We start from the raw sequence: 23916 nt of genomic DNA on the forward strand, positions 1-23916 counted from the left end.
CTTCCAAGTCACATCTCACTACTATAAAAGGAGTTGATATATATGCCTATACACACGGATTGAATACTACCTTTTCAGCTTAAAGCTTAAACTGATTTAAGTATCAGAGAGTTAATCGGACAACCACCATCCGATTAGCCATATATCTTGTTTTTAGGTGAAGACCGTTGAGTGGAGCATACAATCCAGCAATTGGCACCGTTTGTGAAAAATAGGTTAAACAAAATTTCACCGAAGGAGCTGTAAACCAAACAAATTTATTGAGAAGAGATGACTGCTGACGGAATCACTAAAGCCCAAGGACAAGTAGCCTGTGGATCCAAACACAACATAAATCATCACCCCGCCTCTGACACTCTCGCTAGGGGAAAGTGGTTCGATTCTTACCGGTAACACTTTAGCGAATGCTTTGGGGAGCACCATACAGGAGTCAATGATCCTTTCAAGTTCAACTCATTCAAGATCAAATCAACTATCCATAAAATTTATTATTCAAATTATTTATAAAATATTTTATATTTAAATATTTATAGAATTACATAATATTTTTATAGTATTTATAAAATACTAAAATCTTCAATTTTTATAAAATTTGAATTTTTTTTATTTGTTATGATCATATCAAAAGTTTCGTTTTTGATAAATAGATCATATTTAAAGTTAAAAAAATGTTTTTAATTCCAAACATCAATAATAGAGGTTTTCTAAAAATAATTTCTATTGTTAAGTCATCAACTTCAAATATGACATTCTTTCTTTATATCACATCCATATAAAATTAAGATAAAAATCACATCAAAGACTCAGAAATTTTAACAGACAAATAATAATAATAAAGTTTCTCCTAAAAATAATATTTTAATATAAAATCACTGGTCTCAAATCTGCTATTCTTGTAATACACTTCCTTCGTTCCATTTAAAAAGTCTCATTATTATTTTTCACACATATTAAAAAGTCAAAAAACATATATTTTTTTCTTGTTTTGTCCTTAGAGAAATTTTTAGGTAGACCGAGTCTAACACGTCATCCGTAGACTAAGTCACTCATAATACAACACCTTATTAAAATGATGGCAATATCGTAATATCACCACTAAGATTTGAATGCATTTATTGTACAGTTATTACGATATTGCCATCATTTTAATGAGGTATCGTATTAGAAGTGGCTTAGTCTACGGATGACGTGTAGACTCGGTCTACCTAGGAATTTTTCCCTGTCCTTATTAATTGTGCTTTGGAATTGTACATGTCATTAATTGCCTTGAAAGTGTGTTTAATATTAAGATAAAACAAGTGATAAAGAAGGAAGTTTAAACTAAAACGGTATAATGAGGCTTTTTAAGTGGACTTAAAAAAATGACATTTAAATGGTACAGAGGAAGTACCATATTTTCTAGAAATAGTTTTAGGTACTATTTGGATTGAGAGATTTTGAAGGAATAAAATCTATGAATTTTGTATAATCCATGAATTTTTCCAAAAATCAAAAATCTTTGTTTGATATGAAAAAATGACATGACAATATGTAGATTTCTAATTTTTTTTTATATTTCAAAATCTCTCATTTAAATTTCCACCTATGAAGTGGAAAAGCTAAAGTCCTTCATTTTTTTTTCTTTTATACCCTAATTTGGAAAAAAAAGTTCATATGTACATTTTTTTTTATTTTTCGTTTTCAACTGTACCCCAAAATATTAAATTGAACTTTTTCATTTAAAAAAAAATTAGAATAGTCCTTCATTTTTTAACTTATATTCTGATTAGACTTTAATGTTATTAAGAGTATAAATTTTTTTATAAAATTAAATTTATAATAATTATTTAATTTATATTAATTATTAATAATTTTTTAAATACAAAAACATAAAAATATATAATTTTTAATTAAAAAAAATTTCCGACACTCTGCCTGAAAGACGAGCCTGTATGGAGGAGAAGAAGGAGCAGATCTGCTCCTCTTTCATGGGAAGGAGGAGTAGAACGCGCTCCTCCTCTGATCTGCTCCTCCTCCATAGAGGAATAGGAGCAGATCTGGAGGAGGAGCGCGATCTGCTCCTTCTCCATGAAGGAGAAGGAGCAGATCTGGTAAGGAGGAGGAGCCTGTTCTTTCCTCCACAGAGGAAGAGCTCCTCCTCCCTCCTTTGAAAAAAAATTAAAAAAAAAGTTTTTAATAGAAAAATTATCGGGTTTTGGTATCGGATTCGTAAATCAAAAAAGTACAATGGTGAGTCGGAAGTTTTTTAATAAAAAAAGTTAAAACACTTACTTTTTCAGAATTTATTTGAATAGTTTTAAAGTTAAAGGATTTGTTTGTATTTTTACAAATAAAAAAAAGTATAATAATTTTTTATTTAATTGTTTTTAATATTTACATCTTTTAATTATTAAATTGTCAAAAAATTAAATTTGGAGGTACACTTAAAACGAAAAATTAAATAAAAATTACATATAATTTCTTTTAGGTTAGGATATAAATAAAAAATATTATAAGGTGGAATTTTTTTTAAATAATTAGACCGAAAATTAATCTAGCCGAATCTCGAATTAATCACCGAACTTCAACAATCTTTTTATGGTGCTTTTTCAGATTTTTTAACGCATTATTTTACAAAATAAAAACTAAATTAAAATATAAAGTGCTAAATTTTAGCATTTTAAATAGTAACTATATTTTTCTGAATTTTGTGAATATATCTCTGCCTCTAGTAAAAAAAATGTAGAAATCAATTTTAAAAAATAGTAACTATATTTTTCTGAATTTTGTGAATATATATCTGCCTCTAGTAAAAAAAAATGTAGAAATCAATCACAAACCAAATAATAAAACATAAATCAAACACTATTAAAAAATGACCCAAAATAAAAAAGCAAACAGATAAAAAAATTTCAAAAAATATTTGATAAATTCACATAAACACAATATATACACTAATCATATAGACACTTAACAGACATAAGCAAACAATATCTAAAACGTTCTACTATATATACAAACCCAATTTCATCAACAGATTTTCATCTTCGACAACTTTTGCATCTCATCATCACAGTTGCCCATTTTATTAGCATCAAAAACAACAGAATCAACAAATTCTTGTAACCTAATAGCTCTCTTAATCACCGCTCTTCTCAATTCCCTAACACCATAATCAACGCCGCGAACCGAGTCTAAACGCAGCAACAAACGCATAATCATCTCACTTACTTTCACTCTCTCTTTGCTATCGTTTCTCATCAGCTCAATAAATTTTTCCGTCACCAAATATTTCTCGAGTTCATTGATTTCATTTCTAATCTCGTTGATCTTCCTCACACTTTTTCTCACCAAAAACCCTCTGAAAACCTTCTGTATCTTAACTGCAGCACAGTCTGACTTGTTGAGTAAAGGCGTCGGCCGTTTACCTTTGCGACGCGGCCGCGGGATGGCTCTGGTCTTGACCGGGAAGGGCCGCGGCTTGGTTTTGGTCTTGACCGGGAAGTGAGAGGATTGATCCATTATGGTCACTGTTTGTTTGTATGGTTGAATTATTTTGGTTTTTGATTAAGTAATGAATTGATGTGAGGTGGTGGTGTTTAAATGAGAAACGAAGCGGTGTGTAGGTTCGGGAGGTTTCAGGAAGTTTGTGATGTTTTTGACGGTTCATTGTTGTTTCTGGATTACATTAGAATCTTCTTTCTATTTGTTAATTCATGGACTCTCGTAGCTCTCCAATTTTAGTATGGGCCATGCTTAGAGGTGGCAATTTAGAGAAAATTACAACATATAACTCAATTTTTGAAATTTTTATGTTAGTGACTCAAAAATTATTTTCTTGCAAAAATTTCTCATTTTTTAAAAATTATTTTCATGTCTACCTTTTTCAAATTTTATTCCTTTTCTACCCTCTCCCTAATGTACTGTTAGAGTTTAGAAAGCAAAAATTAGGTGTAGTGGCTGGTGGTTCTGATCGGCGATGGTTGAACCGTCGGTGGTGAAACAGAATCAACGGTGGTCCTTCAAACGTGCATCCCCTGCACTCAATGTATCATCTCTTCCAATTTTTTCTCTTCTTGGTCTATTTCTATCGTTGCCGCTACTTCCGTCGGCAATGCGGCAGGTCCTCCGTCAAAGGCTAGTGCTTTTTTATTCCTCTTATGGTTCCGCACAAAGCATATAAAAGAAATGGTAGTTTTTCTATAGATCGGAAACTTGTCAAAAACACGACCTTTCTAGAAGAAAAGTGTGAAACTGCAGATTTAAAGATCTTTCTATGTTTATCGAATTCAATCTCAGCAAACTTGTCAAAATCAATTTAGGTTGAATTTATCTATTATATTAAGAAAAGAAAAACAGAGAGTGAATTTTATAATTTTTCACGGTTTTAGCATTACCCAAATTCTTCCAGAACTGGATTGGACTGGAAATTGAACCATATGCAGCAGAATTGGGAAGAATTAAAAGTGTATTTAGAAACAAGAAAAGTTTAGTAGAGAAGATAATTTTTTTTTCGGAATTTTTTTTTTTACAGAAAATATTTTTTTCGGAAAATATATTTTTCAGAAAATACGTTTTTGTCGGAATATTTTTTCTTTCAGAAAATACTTTTTTTGTAGGAAAATATTTTTTCCAGATTTTTTTTCGAAAAGTATTTTTTTCGGAACATATTCTATCTAAAAGTTTCTCTCTAAAATTTATTACTTCTCATAAGATGTACAATTAAAATGTAATATAATTTAAATTTTAAAAAGTCAATTTTTAACATTATACATATAAAGTGGGTTAATGGGTGGGTTAGGGTCATATAGGGTTAGAAGGGTATGAGAACCTATATAAAATTAAGACGGGTCATAAATGGGTAGATTACCCATTTATAACCCTACCCATTTAAACCCAACCCATACCCATCCAAACCCATCCATTTGCCACCTCTAGCCATGCTGTGATCCATAAGGTGATGGTTTCTTTCAATTTTAATTTTGAGCTAATTACACATATCACGGTTAAAAAGTAAAAATTCTCACAAGTATAAATTTTAATGTGTCGCTATAAAATACATTTTTTTCCTTTCACGTTTTTACTTAATATTTTTACAATTCAATCTATTAAAATGTACAGCTAGTAGGAAAGAAGCGGTGATGGGTGCTTGAGTTTACTGTCAATTTCATATCGAATGCTTTTGAAGATGTGCTACTGTTCAGAAAAATGATATTTGCTTTTGTTTCAGCTGTGCAAGGCCAGAAAATATGCTAAGCGTTCTTGTGTCGGAGTCTCTATTTACTTGCCGCCGTTTTTTGAGTATCAAGATCAAGAGGTAATTTCATTTCTCTTTTGTTTTTGTTGGAGAGTTCTGCTTTTGATGCTTTATCAATTTGGAATTTAGAGTTTATGAAGAATTGTAATTTATTATGTTGAGGTTGGTGCAAATCTTTTATAATTTTGTTCAATCAGACACAAATAACCCAGTAATTTTACAGTGTTTTATTTTTATTTTCTCACATTCCCCCGTTGTAAGCACTCTTCACACTCTTTCTCTCTAAATTTTCTATGAATTTAGTATTAAAATTCACATTTTTTTATGGGAATCTATGTGGTAAACTAATAATAAACTATTAGTAAACTGTTGCTTGATATGTGTGCAATTCATTTCGATAGTGTTAACTTTGTATGATGTGCAAGTTGAGTGGAATGCCAATTTGATATATAATCGGCATCTGAAATTCTAATTTTTATGGGCTTTTTATATAAAATACGAAAAATGAGCTCCTTATTACCTTTATACAGTCCAAATGAAATGTTTACTTTTCATACGATCATTAATTAGAAATCTAACCTAATTCTTTGAATTTCTTATTTTTCTACCATTTTCTCTTTATCCTCAAGAATTTGGCAGTTTCTTCTCCATTCTTCACCATTCCAACGTCTCTTATCCATGATCTTCTTCCTTCGCCTTCATTATTGCACTACGTTCTTGCTGTTCTTCTCCATTACTGCATTTTTTTCGTTCTCTCATCGTGTTATACCAGTAATTTTTATGTATTTTTCTTAAATTTTTTGTTCTCTATTTATAATTGGTACATGAATTTGTTTTGAATCAACTGAAATTTAATTTTGCTTATGATTTAGATTAATCGTAGTTGTTTTTGATTTGATTTAGGTCTGTATATGTTCTAGGTTTTTAATTTTAGTTTGAAATCAGTTATTAAATTGATTTTGAATATGATTTATGCTTTTATTTTTAAATTGATGTAATTTTATAAACTGATTTAGGTTTTGTTTTTTATTTGTTAATGTTGATTTCAATTTTTTGTAATCTAATTTAGGTTTTGTTTTTGATTTGTTAATGTTTATTTCAATTTGTTGCTTTTATTAAAATTATAATTTTTTGTTTTGTAATTTTTTTTGTAGTTATTTGTGTGTTTGGTTTGTAATTTTTCAGGTTCTGTTAATTGTTAGTTGAAATGGGAAAAAAGTATGTTAGCCACAGACCGAAAAAAAGCCCTTCATCGGTGGATACTCATTTTGAAATGTTGAACTGTAACCCTGTTGGCGAAGAAATCCTCTCTCGGCATGCCGATGATGTTTTTGTTGTTGAAACGACTCAAGTAGTGTAGTCGTCTCAAAAAATAGAATATTCTGACAATAGTGAAGCTGATGCTTCACAACAAATTTTCAGTGTTAAAGAAGAGGAGACCGTTGTGCAGCCTAACATATCAAAAAACGCTAAGAAAGCATCTCACTTGGATATTAAACTCTATAGATCTCTAAACTTTTTTCAAATTACAGAAAGGTCATTAAATCGATTTTTTTTATAAAATGATCACTAAACTATACCTTTTATTACAAAAATATTTGCTGCGAAAAAAACACTAAACTTTTTGTGAATTACAAAAAAGTCATTGGATTATATCTATTACTACAAAAGGTCATTGAACTATGTTCTTTTTTGTAATTTCGGCTTGCCACGTAAACAAAAATATTGCGTTTTTGCGTGAAAACGGTACTTTTTGTATGGGTGCACCCTTTTGTAATAAAAAGTATCTTACAGTGACCATTTTGTAAGAAATATTTGTTTAATGACCTTTCTGTAATTTGAAAAAAGTTTGATAACTTACATAATTTTATATCCCATCGGACTTGGTTTGAAGATCACCTAGATGAATGTATTGTTTATTTACTTTTATTTTGTATAGTTAATTTTGTTTAACTTGTAGTGATTGCTTTCTGTTCTGTTGCTATATGTATTTTGTATCTTATTTTATTACATTTTTTAGATGATTTATTAATATTTTTCTTTTAACTTGTTGATATGATGTTGATTTTAACAATCACACAAGACTAGGTCAATTTCTGATTCTATAAAGAGAAACCTCTCACGAAAATTTATGAATTTTTTTCATTTAATTTTAGTTTATAATTTCTCTTTGTTGTTAGTTATTTAATTGATTTAGTTGAATATTTGCTATTTTGTGAAATGGAATTATATCATAATTGGGTTTGTCAAAACTTGGTTAAGTATGAGAGGTGGAAGACGGAAAACAATTATAAAAGTGATGTTGAAGGAACTGTGCAGCTGTGAAAGGAAGAAAAATATTTTGAAATAGATTTTTTTTAATTTACGAACTATTATGTTGGTTGTATGAATAGTATTTTTTTGTTTTTATACGTAAGGATGATTTTAATTTTTTATTTGAATTATTATTGTTATTTTTCATATTGTTTTGAGTACTTACTCTGATAATTTCTTTATCTAGTTCATTTATTTTTATTTTTTTTGTACTTTTATTGTTTTTTAGTAGAATTACTATTATCATATTAACAAGTTATCAACATAATATCAACATGATATCAACAATTAATGCTAATTTAGTTAAGATGTTTGTAAAATGAGAACATTGATTGATTTAAGTAAAAAACAATCAATATATTATCAAAAGCATGTCAACAGCTTATCAACATCGCAATTTAAGACTAATTTTATTTTTCTTTCAATGATTGAAAAATCAACATGTTATCAATAGTATATAAACAACATGTCAACATAAAATTGAAAATGAAAAAGATTTGAAATATTTATCAACATAATGTCAACAATAAATCAATAACGAATCAACATAAATAATAAAATAAAACATATATTTCTAAAAAAAAGTGACAATCAGTAAAATATCAACAAAAAATCAACAACATAATGTCAATAATAAATCAATAACGAATCAACATAAATAATAAAATAAAACATATATTTTTGGAAAACAGTGACAACCAATGAAATATTAACAAGAAATCAACAACATGTCAACATGATAATGCTAACATATAATTATCTAGTCTTAGTTTACAGTTTATCAACATAATGTCAACAATAAATTAAAACGAATCAATATAAAGAATAAAATATAATATAATTTTTTGAAAAACTGTGACAATCAATAAAATATCAACCAGAGATCAAAAACATATCAACATGATAATGCTAACATATCACTATCTAGTCTCAGTTAAATTTTATTTTATTTAGTTTATTTCACGGACAAAGTTATCTAATTTGCCAATGTTTTTTTTTAAAATAAAATCTTTCAATGTTAAAATTAAGGAAATACTAACTGATTATCAACACAAAATCAACATAAAATCAACAACACTGTAACATTATAATAGTTCAGCAATCAACCATCATCAACAAATCGAGCTGCAGAATAAAAAAACACAGAAATACAAACAAACACAAATAAAAATGCAGAAATAACAAAAAATTATTGCATATAACCATACATTTATTTTACATAACATGAAATTAGTATTATATTCTTTAAATATAATATTTATACATGTTTAATGGTGAAAAAACAGTAAAAAAATTGTAGATATAAAAATAAAAAAGGAGAAGAAGAAGAATAACAATGAATAAACTATAGATCTGAAATCAACTAGATGACGATGAGGAGCAGATGAGATGATAGCGTTGGCGAAGATGACCACAGAGACGATGATAAGAACGATGAGCCGTTGATCGTGAAATTGGCGCTGGTGAATGAGAAAAGAGAACGGGAGCTGAGAGAAAGAGGAGAGAGAAAATAATGAAATTGTGATTTTTTTATCTTATTAGGGTAGCTTATATAGAAATCGTATAAAAGCAATTATTTATAGCGTGTACAGTAGTTTTGATATGTCAAAATAGACACTGTATAAAAATAATATATTAGGGAAAATAAGTTGTTTGTGTAAAAAGCCCAATTTTTATTGATATGATTAATAATTTTGTTGTGGTTTTAATAATTTTATTTGTATAGTAATGTGCTTAAAGAGAAAAGCAACCAAGAGATTTGTTAAAATAAGAACAAGCCGCACACTTAATTACCTTTGCTATCTTTGTTTTCATTATATCAGATTTGGTGTTTGTAAATTATGATTGGAGTTACTCAATACTTTGGAAAAGTTCAATTAGTTTTCATGTTTATTGAGCTCTAATATTTTTTTAAATATTTATTCCTTTCACACTTCTGCCTAATTTTTGCATTTTAACATAAACATTATAACACTTTTATTTTTGGTTTTGGTGATCTGTTCGGTGGATTTGGGGTCTTGATCGTGGATTCGAGGATCAAAAGATTTTGTTTACCAGTTTAATAGGTAGAAACTCATTCAATGATCCTTTTTTTTGCTTTGAGTGATAAAGTGAGTTTCTTGTGATTAGTTTCTCTACTTGATATGATGCAATTGTGTATTTCATGGTGCTCCTACATCTTTGAGTTAATTCATAACCAAGAGTTCAACTGTGCATGTTTAGTGTCTTGTGAATTCACTATTCTTTCGTTTGTCTTGCATAATAGAATTTGTCTTCATGTTTTTAGTCATTTGTCTTCATCTTTTTAGTCATTTCCTTGTATTGATAATTAGATATTTGATGTAATCTTTTGCTAAGTTTTCCATTGTTTTTCATGCATTATGATCTCAAATATTTAGTAGAAATGGTGTTTCAGCTGCATTTTTATAAAAAATGATCTAATTGCAGGTTAGGTTATGTTAAGTATACGGGGAGGCACTAAGCTCTGCAGGGCATTATCAAGAGCAGTTCGAATTGTAGAAGTTGCAATTAGTAGAGAAGCATCTAAACACATGATCAGATGCCCGAAATGTCAATGACATACTTACATTTTATATGGAACTGTGGAAATTGGCTCATGAGAACTGATAATAGACTGTTAGTAAACCATTAGTGAAATTGGTTCAGATTAAGTTTTTGGTTTTTTGGTTCCAAAATTTTGGATTTAATTTCATATTTTCTTCCTCAAGTTAAAGCATCAGTTTTTTTCAAGTTCAACTCTATTTTGTTTTTAAATGGAAGAGTAAGGAAAATTTAAAGTACAAATAGTAGAGGTGCAAATAATGGAACTTGAACTATTTTTTAATGGTTTTTTAATCGTATTGTAGTCGTTAGCAAACCGATAGTAAAACGTTAGTACACTAATTAATTTTGTTAGTAAACCATTTAATAAACTGTTAGTGAATTAACTTAATTTTTTTAGTAACCCAATAATAAATTATTCGTAAATTTGTTTTATAAGTAAACCGATAGTAAATTAGTAGTAAACTTATTTTTATTGTAAAATAAAAGTAGTAAAATTGGAACTAATTTAGTACATTTTTTATAATATTGTTGGTAAACTGATAGTAAATTAAGTAATTATTCATTTTAATATTTTATAATTTAAGAATATAAAATAGTAATTTGATTTTTATGTAAACCGATAGTATATCATTAGTAAATTGTTAGTGAATTTATAGTAAACAAAGTAAATCATTAGTAAAAATGAAACCATATTTTTACAAATGAAAATAAGTTATTTTATAATTAAATTTGCTTGTCAAAATAAACCATCATTTATAATTTGAAAATTCTACTCCAATGTACTTAGAATTTAAATTTTTACGCTTGTGCTTTTGTATTTTTATTTTAAATTTTGTTCCAACATATCTTTCTATAAAACAATTTCTAAAATGGAATTTGAAAACATTTTCTAAAAGCACAACTTTTTAAAATACTTTCAGACGGTTTCAAATGATTTTTATAAATGGATTTGGCATATCGATTTAAAAAATAATTTTCTACTAGAACTTCAAATATATTTTTAATATAAAATTAAAAAGAGTATCTTAACGTCGGAAGAGAGCATAACATAGACTAAAAGGTAGAGGTAACTCAGTCCTCCATACGACTAAGCGGAGAATTGATACTTTGAATTTTAGAAAACAAACCCACAAAAATCAGCTTATAAATTAACAAAAAAATGAAGAAATTATTTTTCACACACGATAAGAATAAAGTGAATCCAACAATTTCTAAAAATTAAAATCTCAAATAAGAGAAGTAAAAAAAATTAAGGTTTAGAAATAATTTTAATGGTACTATTTATTGAGCAGGAGACTAGTGTTTTTACCTAAAGAAGAGGAAAATATGGAAATCAATTGAAGCGATAGAATCAAAAGAGAAACAAAAAGTAGAGAAGAAATATGGGAAAGCAGACCTGATACTACAAGAAATCGAAAGGAGAGGAAGACAGTGACATATAATAAAGATTGGGAGAGAAGAACATGTTGAAGCAGACTTGATAGTGCATAGGGGCACCACTTCTTTTCTCTATCTCGCTATATAGCCCCTTAATTCTAATAAAAAAAATCATGTCCGTGCCATGATGGATCTGCTTGATTTCGCGTCATTCAAAGAACGAAGAAAAATCATGTCCGTCCCATTTTTCATTCCAAGGTTATGTCTTTTATGGGATTAGGTGGAATTCTTTGATACAACGCAACCTAACAAAAATATGAAAAATTCGAGCTTATAAACCTCAAAGAAGAAGCAGAAGCGCTAACAATCGACGCCCCAACAAACTACTATGTGCAGGAAACAGATCCATGGATGGAGCCTATCTTGAAATACCTAGAGACGGGCGAGATACTAGAGGATAAATGAGAAGCAGAAAAACTCAAAAGGACAGCCAACATGTATGCAATCTACCAGGGACGTTATACCGAACGTCAGTTAGCCACCCATGGTCTAGGTGCGTGTCGAAAAGAGAAGGGAAGTATGTCCTAGGAAAAATACATGAAGGAATTTGCGAAGTTCGCGAAGGGCCAATCGTCATGACAAGAAAAGCATCCTTACAAGAATACTATTGGCCAATCATGGAGTCAAATGACAAACAATTGGTCAAAAAGTGCGACGGATGCCAGAAACATGGAGATAGGTCAAAAATACTCGCCCAAGAAACCAAGCTAGTGCACAGTCCCCGGCCATTTGCAACATGGGAAATAGACATTCTGAACCATTCCGAACATTAAAGAACCAGAAAAAAATCATCTTCGTAGCTGTTGACCACTCTACCAAATGGGTAGAAGTAGAAGTCGTATCCACGAAATCCACAGCCAGGGAGGAGGAGTTCTTCTAGAGAGAAGTGGTTTGTCGATTCAGGATACCAAAGACACCGGTTTCGGATAACGGAAAACAGTTTGACAACTCCACATTCAGACACTTTTGTGAGAACCTGGGTATAGATGTAAAATTCACATCAGTAGCGCATCCACAAACCAACATAATGAAATAGGTCACAAACCAAACAATTTTCAAAGGACTGAAGAAAAGGCTAGACGGAGTAAAAGGCAACTGGGCGGAAGAACTACATAGTGTAATCTGGGCATACAAAACAACACCGAGAAAAGGAACGGGTGAAACTCCTTTCCGGCTAATATATAGAGTGGAAAGGTTTCATCCAGTAGAGGTAGGAATGCCTACGATGAGAACAAAACACTACAACAAAGAGACAAATGAAACGACATGCGGTTATCAAATGACAAGGTGGAAGAAAAAGACGTCTAGCAAATATACGAGCAAAAGCGTATCGAAACCAAGCGGCAAGATATCACAACAGTAGAGCACAACCCCGAGAGTTCAAAGAGGGAAAGCTGGTCTTAGGAGATGCCGAAAAAGGCAAAGGAAATGCTGGTGTAGGCAAGCTCGAAAGCAATTGTGAAGGACCATACAAGGTAACCAAGACAACCAATAGAGGAGCTTATCGCCTATAACCATTGAACGAGAAGAAATACGTAGATTTTGGAACGTAAAACATCTCAAAATGTATCACGAATGAATAAATTTCACAAAGCAATGTTTAACAGAAGCGAAGAAAACAAACTAATAAACAAAATGTAAGGGAAACAATTCCCATAAGGGAACGACCACGAAATTTTAGAAACATTTCTCATAAGGCAACAACCATAACAATTGAATAACATTTCTCAAAAGGCAACGACCATGACATTTGAGGAACATTTCTCAAAAGACAATGACCAAAATCATGGGAAACATTTCCCTCAAGGAAAGAAAACATAAGCAAAATGCAAAAGAAAAAAATGATTACAAAGTAAGCAAAACAAAGGACACAAAAGAAAAACAAAAAGAAGAAAAAAGTGCAAAATCCATTAAGTCAAGCAAAAAATGGCCACCAAACCTACAAAATAAAATATAAAAAAATTATTACAAGGCTATCCCCCATTTGGGGTATCCAAAAAACAAACCCATCAGAAAAAAAAAGAACGGAGGAAGACTCGGGTGGCCAATTGTCGAAATAACTGAAGGAACGAGAGGAGCAGATACATGAATACTATCTGAAAGGGGCACAACTTGCTGTTAGTGATATGCACTAGGTCAATCATGTTTGACCATGTTTTGACTTTATCATTTTATTATTTATTGATTGGCAGTTTTTATCATTTTATATTAATGATTAAAATACTTGAATGGTTAATTCATTCTAAGGTCATCGAGTATGTGACTTGATAGTAGAACCCTTAGGTTTAATAAAAGAATTATATACCATCTATCCCTAGTCTTAATAGAACATTGAGACTAGTATGATGTTGACTGATGATTATGTTTTACTAATCATGTATATGAGATATTAAGTCAAATCGTAGGTGCTATTTGAGAAATAAGGCACTGGATGACCCACTGTGAGAATACTACATAGATCACTGTCATAAGTAATTCTCATTACAGTTCTATTAGTATAATCCTTTGACCTTGAAATCATCATGGATTTCTACATAGCTATTTCATATTTTGATACAGTCTTACATTATCTTTAACAGGATAATGGAATAGATTGTCATTGGATATGAAAGTAACTATGTGAGAAATGTGAGTGACTGAGAAGGAATTTGTCCCTCATTTATTTGAGTAAGATATCTATGGGCCCCTTGAAGAAGATAGACTGAAGAAAATGCATGGCCATGCTAATTGATAAGAAGTTATCATTTTCAGTCTACTTAGAGTCAAGAAACTAATGATTAAATGTTATAAGGATGACATAACTATGCCTTATATTCAATCTGGATATCGAGAGACAAAGGGATTAAAATATTATTGTAAATGGTTAAATTGGATTATCGATATTCATATAACTTGGGTAGTCATAATGTCTTGCTAGAGGCCACTTATGACTTGTGGGCTGAAATAGGGATTTCGAGCCTACTGCCAACGTTATATGAACCTACAGGGTCGCACACTAAGAACAGGCCCAAAACAGTTATGGGTTGTACAAGCCCAATGTGATTAAGTGATTAATTATATATATATATATATATATATATATATATATATATATATTAATAAATTCGAATTTGTCTCAAACCCTAGTGTTATTTATCACTATAAATACTCATTAAGCAATTGGTTTGAGAATCACGAAATTCATCATTCACTAAATCACTAAAATTCGAAATTGCTTGTGAAGTAATAGTGCTAGCACACAAGCACTAGTTTTGGCTAAGGTCTGTTCGTGTGGATACTCGTAGAGGACGCGTTCTTTTGGAGGCGTTTCTGATCCGAGGCCAGGTATCACCAAAGTGAACCACCTCCTTCCTTCCTACATTGCTGTTGAATTCGACATACAAGTAAGTAATTGTTCTGTTTAATTCGAATTACATGGATCTTGGTTTGGGTTTTTAGATAAATTTTTGAAATTCCGCTGCGTTATGAACCTATAAAACCCAACACTTGCTTCTGCTTATTCTCTGCCAACATATGCTGAGCCTCCTCCTTCAATATATTGGCATCAACAGCCAGAAAAGAAGTATCTCAACCCGGATGAAGAGCCAAGTAATTGTCACCAATCGATTTATGATGCAGCCGCAACATCCGAGAGACAAGGAAGCAAGAATCATCTAAAATATCCTCTAAATCAGCATAATCAGTCTTAACATGACCCAACTCCGCACATAAAGAAACATTATCCCTTTGTTCAGCATCATGGTCAATAAGAGCAGTCTTGACTTGTGCAGAAGCAAACTTAAGATCCGCTTGCTCAGCCACCAACTCACACTCTTTTGCAATATAACTCTGCTAAGCGACACGAACCCCGTCAACAATATTGAGGAAACCCTGACAAATGGAGTCATAAAGATCGTTATCCTCCAAACGATGATAGGAAGAGGGAGGATTCATCATCCCAATAAAATCACGGATCTGGCAGAGAACACCTAAGTCGTTGCGACCCAGCCATAACGTAGGATCAAGTGAGAGCCATGATGAACGGATACACTAGGAACAACGACCACATCGTCTTCATTAGCCTTAGGAGAAGAAGAATAAGCAATTGAAGGTCCCTTGAAAGCTCTAAAAATGTTGGTCGAGCGAGGAGGACGAGAAACGAGCACCGAAGCAGAAGAAACCATAACTATTAGGGTGGTCGATGAAGCTATAACAACAGGGGACTCCCTAAAAGAAGCAGGAGAAATGTTATCGCTCACCCCCAAAAGGGTAGATGAAGACACCAAAATGAGAAAAGAAGGCGACCCAGATGAACGCTTATTTTTAGGAGGAAATTTGAACAGTCCTCCCAGACCATTTTTGTAAAACGGCCGAGATTCAGCAGAAGGAGGAGCGGAAACTCTAAAGGATTGACCTACACAAACCAATGCATTAGTAAAAACATACACAATCGGGAAAGTGAATACAAAAAGCCCAGAATAGGCAAAAAAATATACCAGCAGAAGAAACAACGGTTGCCGGGACAACCGCCGCAAGAGCGGCACGTCTCCATAGATAGTCACTAACATAGCCATCATATGACGTGGATCGCTCGGCATAGACAACGCCGATATGCTTCATCAAATATTGTTCCTCTTTCGGAATTACCGGATGTTCCCTTGGATTGATATGTGAAGACTAGAGAGCGGTTCCGAAGGACAGGGAGGGATGAAAGATAAGACAATACTTACCTTTCCATTTTTTCAAAGAGTCCAGAATATTGTTAAAACATCTTCAACCCCGAACAAAAGCCTAGGATAATGAACGGCCAATCCTTACGGCGAAAGGGCGAATTCATCCAGTAGTGAAGACAAGCGATAGTTAGCCTTTCACCATGAAGATAATAAAGCGACTTAAGACATATAAAGTGATAGATGGAGTTGGGATGAAGTTGAGACAAAGCGATTCCCCAATATTCAAGGAAGCGGATTAATAGAGAGTCCTATGGGAAACAAAGACCGGTCAATAACCGCTCCTCAAAGATAAACGACTGACCAGGAATAGGACGAGCATTTGCAAATCGTCTATCCCCCAACAAAAACAAAAGAAAATCGGGAGGAATGCTATATGTCTCCCGTAGAAAAACTAATGATTTATGAGTCAGGGAACAAGGTCACTTCTTCAAAAAGATAACGAACTTTAGCCATGGTCAAAGAAGAAAGAATAAGAAAAATTCAAAAAAAATTAAAAAGAGAGAAGGAGAGTACGAAAGCAAAAAGTGAGAAAAAGGAGAGGTAATGAGAATAAAAAGAAATAAGGGAGCAATTTGGAAAATTTGGGATCAAAAAGGAAAACGAAATGGCGGCAAGGCACGAAAAGGTGCAAGACGCATTAATTGCAACATGACAAACTGTCAAACAGTCACAAAAAAAGAGAGAGGAGAAAGCTAACCGACGACCCGTCCACTAAACCATGCATGTTTCACAAAATAAACATAAATACCTACGCGAAACGGAAATGTAAGTGTGGGGGGGGGGAGGATTAATGATAGAATGTGATTTTCAATCCCACATCGCCTAGAAGGAATAACTCGCGACAATCCCCAATAAATAAGGCAGCACAAAGCCTTGTTAAATGATACACACATCTTTCATTAAATATCCTTATTCTAGCTCTTAATTATAACCCATTACTGAATTTAGCATCAGAGTGGACACGGGGCCCACACCCTTGATCCGACTCTTTTCCTCATCTCCGGAGCTATTGACCAACTATCCGATCCCTAGACCCTCGCAGAATTCCCCACATCTATCACTACGTGTTATTTTTTTTTTATTCAAAGCATATTTTTATTACTCTCAACTAGAGGTGGCAAATGGGTGGGTATTTATGGGGTTTAGATGGACAGGGTCATAAATGGATAACTCATTCATATATAACCCACAAATTATATAAGGGTACCCATGCCTACCACAATTTAACTCTAACCCACCCATCTACCCATTTATAACTAAAATTACATTACAGATATGAAAATGTTGGCTCTTTTGTGTATAATAGCAAACCTAATAGGCTAATATATTTCAATTTTACAAAAAAATAATTAAAATGAAACCAAAAATTAATAAAAATTATGAATAAATCAGGATTAATTCCATAAGAAATCACGACTTTTACATGAAATTTCATTTTAATCACGAGTTTCAAAAGTTTTTTTTTTGTCAGAAACCAAAGCAGCAACTATATTGCTAGGGCTATAAACAGCCAACCGAACACAAGAATTTAGATTTACAGCCTAAAGCAACCGCTAGACAACAGCCTGCAAGACAAGGCTAACAAAACAAACCCAAAGACCAAAAAATAGCAGAAACTCAGCAATACAAATTTACTTAGCTTCCACAGCATTTTTAATATCTCTAAAAGACTGCTCAGGCTTGATAACTCTTTGGTTGAACGTAGTTTCATTCCTGGATCTCCAAATAGCATACACAGCAGCTGAAAAACTAAGTCTTCTTTTATTAGCTTTTATTGATCTCCCCTTTGCTCTTCTAACAAACCACCTCACTTCCCTCCTCAAGCAATAAGGCTGTCTTCTAATCTCAAGCCAGTCAAGCACTCTTTTCCATATATCGGCTGAAATCACACAATCAAAGAATAGGTGCTGGGCAGTTTCAGGATTAGACCTACATAAGCTGCAATTATCATCCTGGATTACATTCCACATCTTTAATTTGTCTTTGGTTAGCAGTCTCCTTCTGATAGCTACCCAGGAAACAAAGGAAAATCTAGGAATATGACCACCTGACCAAATCAGAGAGCTCCATTCCACTTTAGCTTTATCAGGGCAAAGATGTTTAAAAGCACTTTTGATGGAGAATTTACCATTAGCACCGGCCTTCCACTCAATCACATCTTCTCTGTTGTTATCAATCTTGAAGTTTGCTTTAATATAATCCCAGGCATTAGAAGTATCTTCATCTATAGGATCAGGCAGCACCCAATTATTATTCCTCCATAACTTCAACACTTTAGCATTTTTTGGGACTTCAGCATTCTGAATGGATACATCAGGGAATCTATCAACAATAGATTTTCCATCCGGCCAGGGGTCAAACCAGAACAGAAAATTTTCCCATTCCCAAGCTTATAATCAAATAGATCTACAACATTCTTTCTGTTATTAAGTAACTGTTTCCAATTCCATGAACAGTCATTGAGTTTGGTTACCACCCAGAAGCTGAGCCTTTTCAGTCTGTTCACATTAACCCAATTTGCCCAAATAGAAGGTTTATGAGAAACAATGCCCCATACATGCTTAGAAATAGCAGTCACATTCCAGTAATGGATGGACTTTATCCCTAACCCTCCTTGGTCCTTCCTTCTGCAAACATAATCCCATTTCACAAGCCCTCTTCTTTTAACAGTGTTAGCACCATGCCACAGATAGTTTCTACAAATATTTTCCACAGCAGCTATCGCAGCTTTGGGCAAAACAAAAATAGAACACCAAAAAACATTCATACTCCATAAAACAGAATTCACTAATTGCAATCTGCCTGCATAAGACAGAGACTTAGAGGATCAGCTGACAATCCTAGAAGATATTTTGTTAATCAAAGATAAACAATGGTCTTTAGACAACTTAGTGAAAATGAGAGGCAAACCCAAGTATCTCACAGGGAATTCCCCCTCTTGAAAGCCCAAAATGTTCAGCACTCTCCTCTTCTTCTCCTCACTAGCCCCATTAAAGAAAACAGAGCTTTTAGAAAGATTGGGCTTAAGACCAGAAGAATTAGAGAACAAGCAAATAGACTCCTTAATAATACTAATAGAGTTATCACATCTCCACAAAAGATTAATAAGTCATCAGCAAAAAAAAGGTGATTTAGCTCTAACTCCTTGCAACCCTTATGAAAGACAAAGTTGGACACAGGCTTGGTATTCCTTTTCAAAATCCTGGTGAAATATTCCATACACAGGACAAATAAAAGGGGAGATATTGGATCACCTTGTCTTAACCCTCTACCCCCAGGGAAGTACCCAACAGATTCACCATTTATCATAATAGAATACATAGGGGTTCTAATACAAGTCATAACAAGCATCACAAACTTATTAGGAAAGTTAAACCCAATCAAGACCTCCTCAATAAAATCCCAACTAACTGAGTCATATGCTTTCTGGACATCAACCTTAATAGCAACTGAGTTACAGTTTTTCCTATGATAATTTCTAACAATTTCATGGGCATGGAGGATATTATCAGCAATATTCCTACCAGGGATTAAGGCAGACTGATTCTGACTAATAATTCTACTAATCACATTAGCCAATCTATTAGACAGAATTTTAGAGATTACCTTATACAGGACATTGCAGCAAGCAATAGGTCTGAAATCTCCCACATCAATATGGATATCCTTTTTAGGGATAAGCACAATATTGGTAGCATTAATCTGTCTCAGCATCTTCCCATTTTGAAAGAACTCTTTAACAGCAGAACAAATATTTTCCCCTACAATCCTCCAACTCTTTTTAAAAAAACAGCTGGTATACCCATCTGGCCCTGGAGCTTTTTCATCTTTAATAGAAAACATAACAGCTTTAATCTCCTCAGAAGAGGTATTACAATCAAAACTCCTAAAGTCATCCTCATTCAGAGTAGGCCCTTCTCTGAGGATATCATAGTTAACATTACTTCTAGCCAAGGAAGCAGAGCCCAAGAACCTTCTGAAATGGCATAAAATGTCATTCTTTATACTCTCCATGTCACTACTATTAGATCCATTGCTAAAATTCAGATTGATAATCTTAAGCTTGGATTGTCTCTGTTTAACACTCCTATGAAAGAACTTGTTGTTTGATCCCCCAATCTAATCCAGTTCATTCTAGACTTCTGTCTCATAATGCTTTCCTCCCAGGCCATAAACTTCAGTAAAACTTTAGAACAAGCTTTTTCCTCATCATGCAGAATGGAGTTAAAAGGATCCAAGAGCATATCAACTTGTAACTTACTAATAATCTCTTTTACAGAAATAAATCTCTTGGATATATCACTATACTTCTTTTTGTTCAGGGCTCTAAGGTCAGCCTTAAGCCATTTCAGCTTCTGAGCAATTTGAAACATATTACTACCATTGCTCCTCCTACTCCAACCGACATCAACTAAGCTGATAAAAGCAGGATCATCACTCCAGATGTTAAAAAATCTGAAAGGGGTCTTCCTTATATGGGTATTAGCCTTCATTTTTATCAATAAGGGACTGTGATCAGACACCCCTGGACTAAGAACATTAAGATAAGAATCTGGCCATTCATCCATCCATCTATCATTAACAAAGTCCCAATCTAACTTCCTCCAAATCCTTTCTTCACCTGTCTGGTTATTGCACCAAGTAAACTCATTACCAATTCTTTTCAACTCTAAAAGATTAGCATTCCTAATTCCCTCCTTAAACTCCTCAGCAGCTTGATAGTCAATCTCATTACCGCCCAACCTATTATGGTCATACATTACAGCATTGAAATCACCAGCTACAATCCAACTTCTATCCATATTCTCCCCTAACAACTTCAGATTCTCCCACAACTCAGTTCTATCTGAAACAATATAAGAACCATATATAACAGAACACATCATCTCCTTATTATCCACCATCATCTTAACATGAATAACTTGTTTATGTATTATAATCTCATTCATCCTAATATTCTCTTTATCATAGAGAATAAAAATCCTGCCCATACTGGAACAAGAGTAATTATTAATGATACCCCAATTCATTAACTTCTTACTAATATTATCCCACACTTTATTAAACTGACTATCATTAACCCTGGATTCCACAATACCTACTAATTTCAAATTAAACTTACTAATCAGAGCAATCATCTCAGATTGTTTGAGAGGGCTATTAATCCCTCTAATGTCCCATATAAGAATCATCTATCAATATCGATCATCCTGGAGTTAAGCCTAACTTTCCTCCCTTCACCTATTGAACCATATTTACTGCTGCTCCCACTGTTACCCAAATGAGACTGTAAAATCTCATTGCCATCTCCTATAAGATTCACCAAAGTCTTAAAAGAGTTGCTAGAACCTGGCTCCTTTCCCTTATCAATTTTGTTTTTAATACCCATACTCTGACTGTCATTAACCACAATTTTGTTTACCACTTCATCTAAAGCAGCAGGAACATTAGAAATTCTGTTATCAGGCTTATCAATTATCACCTCATTCTCCTTATTCACTCCCTTCATTTCATTACTTCCTTCATTGCCTTTTTGAGTTGCAATTTTCCTGTAATCCTGAGTGACTCTGCAATTAGCTTTAGAGTGGCCCATTCTGCAACATTTATCACATATGAGGGGTTTCCATTCATGATAAATTATATGTTTGAATACTACACCATGTTCATCCTGCAGCTCCTCTTCAGGATAAGATCCAATAGCATCCATCTCCACCAGAATCCTAGCAAAGCCAAGCTTGGTACGATGAGATGTGCACTGATCACAGTATAAAGGTTTCACACATAAACTACCAATCTTACTCAAAATGGAGGGAGTCCATAATTCCCAAGGGAGACCTGGAAGTTGGATCCATATTAGGATAGATCTGATATCATTCGGATCCATAGACATACGAGGTTCCCACTTCTTCAACATCAGCGATCTCTGATCAAATGTATATGGCCCTGCCCCCAATACCTTGTTACAATCCTCCTCATTGTTAAACTCAAATAAGAACATAGATCCATTTATACGAGACACTTTTTTTAGCCCATACTTGTTCCAACGATTATTAACAAATGCTTCGATCCTCTCTATTTTTGGATACAATCCAAATACACAATCCACCATAGCGTTCTTCCATCTATCCTCTTCTTTCGCTGTTTCTTTTGAGTTAAAACTCCCGAATTGTTTCCCATCTTTGACAGATGGAGGATCATACTTCAGCTCACTATCTGCACTTTTAGATCTATTATCAGTGAATAGTTCATTCCACTTTCTGGCCGGAACTTGTTCCTTCAAACTAACTTCTTCACCATCCTTCACCTCCATCTCAATGTCACTACCATTAATGGATTCAGCTGTCTCATCACTCTGTTTCAACCCCGTCCCAGGAGATAGGGTTTTTGAATCTGGTTCCTTTGGAATTTCAATAACCTTCAACAGATCTGGTTTATTACCTAGCTGATTTGATTCAGTATTAGGTATCATAGTCACCGGAGCTTTAGAAACGGTTGCCTTCACCGACCTCTTCCTCGCCATCGAGCAATCAGCGAGAGCGCTGAGAGAAACTAGGAGAGAGAAAATAACCGTTTTATTTATATTTGTTATTTCACGAGTTTCAAAAGTTGTCATATAAAATCATGACCTTTTATTTTTTTTTTTCAAATATTTCATTTTAGTGTATTTGTTTTACTAAGTTCTTCATTAAACCATTAATCAAAGACCCAAATTATAAATCGACACCAAATATTATTATATTTCGGCTAGAGTATGTTAGATTAGTAATTTTTTGTCAGGAAAAATACACCGAATTTGATTTTGGTGATAGATATGAAAAAAAAAGTCGTGCCTTTAAATGTCAACTTTTAAAGGTTGTGATTGAAATGAGACTTCGTGTAAAGGTTGTGATTTTTTTTTTAGAATTATCCCAATAAACAACCCATTCATATAAATTCAAATATGGTTTTAATTATGTCATTAAAATTTTAAAAGACAAAAATATTAACATACTAAAATTGACATTGCACCAGATCTAGTAAATGCATTTAATCAACTTCATAAACTATTGTCCGAAACCAACTCATGCACTTTCCACAAAACATTAAACTTGAAATCCTTAAAACTATTTTTCTTTATATCCACAATTTATAATGAAAATCAAAAATTTATAAAGAAACAAATTCCTCCAGCTCCATTTGCTATCTACCGCCATCTATAAATAAAATATCATAATAAGATAAAGAATAAAAAAATAAAATATGTAATAATAAAAACTGAAAAAGAAGAGTAGAAGATATAATAAAAGATTGAAATACATACCTGTCTATCTCTTAATTAATTATAGAATTCTTTAAAATCTTCAACTAAATATTTTACCTCATGATCTTCTTCTACAAGAGGAACACCATACAACCAGTCCCGAGCATATATAATGCCTTGACATTTTGAGGTAGAAGAGAACTCATATTTGATAAGAATTTGTCCTCTGATACTAAAAGCAGATTCTAAAGCAACGATTGTTATAGAAATACTAAGAATACCAATAATGAAAATTTTGGATATCGATAAGAATTCTCTTTCCAATAGTTGAGAATTTCTAAGTCCACAAACTGCCTTCTATCAATTTTAGGTTCTTCAAAATAAAAATTCAATTGCGATTTTGCATTCACTGA

General features: G+C 32.7%; 2 protein-coding genes across 2 annotated transcripts; both read right to left on the reverse strand.

The window, feature by feature from the left end:
- Positions 1-16292: 16292 nt before the first annotated feature.
- Positions 16293-20277, reverse strand: LOC126657053 (uncharacterized). The gene is made up of 7 exons (XM_050351677.1): positions 19406-20277; positions 19174-19334; positions 18674-19065; positions 17899-18563; positions 17802-17828; positions 16540-16593; positions 16293-16395 (listed from the first exon to the last, which is right to left on the reverse strand). The coding sequence occupies exons 1-7, from the start codon at positions 20275-20277 to the stop codon at positions 16293-16295; spliced, it is 2274 nt and encodes a 757-aa protein (XP_050207634.1).
- A 29-nt stretch (positions 20278-20306) lies between these two features.
- LOC126657054 (uncharacterized) lies at positions 20307-21455 on the reverse strand. Its single transcript, XM_050351678.1, has one exon. The coding sequence runs from the start codon at positions 21453-21455 to the stop codon at positions 20307-20309; it is 1149 nt and encodes a 382-aa protein (XP_050207635.1).
- Positions 21456-23916: the final 2461 nt, after the last annotated feature.

This window comes from Mercurialis annua, linkage group LG7 (assembly GCF_937616625.2).
Source record: "Mercurialis annua linkage group LG7, ddMerAnnu1.2, whole genome shotgun sequence".
Classification (NCBI taxonomy): Eukaryota; Viridiplantae; Streptophyta; class Magnoliopsida; order Malpighiales; family Euphorbiaceae; genus Mercurialis; species Mercurialis annua.

What these genes read in the sequence shown, in the direction of transcription:
- LOC126657053 (XM_050351677.1), bottom strand. Translation starts at nt 20,277, where the DNA reads ATGGAGAGTATAAAGAATGACATTTTATGCCATTTCAGAAGGTTCTTG. An exon ending in AAAAATGCTGTGGAAGCTAA is followed by an intron (nt 17,829 to 17,898) that starts GTAAATTTGTAT and finishes CTTGTCTTGCAG; the next exon opens with GCTGTTGTCTAGCGGTTGCT. An exon ending in TCGTTTATCTTTGAGGAGCG is followed by an intron (nt 16,396 to 16,539) that starts GTTATTGACCGG and finishes TCATGGTGAAAG; the next exon opens with GCTAACTATCGCTTGTCTTC.
- LOC126657054 (XM_050351678.1), bottom strand. Translation starts at nt 21,455, where the DNA reads ATGATTCTTATATGGGACATTAGAGGGATTAATAGCCCTCTCAAACAA.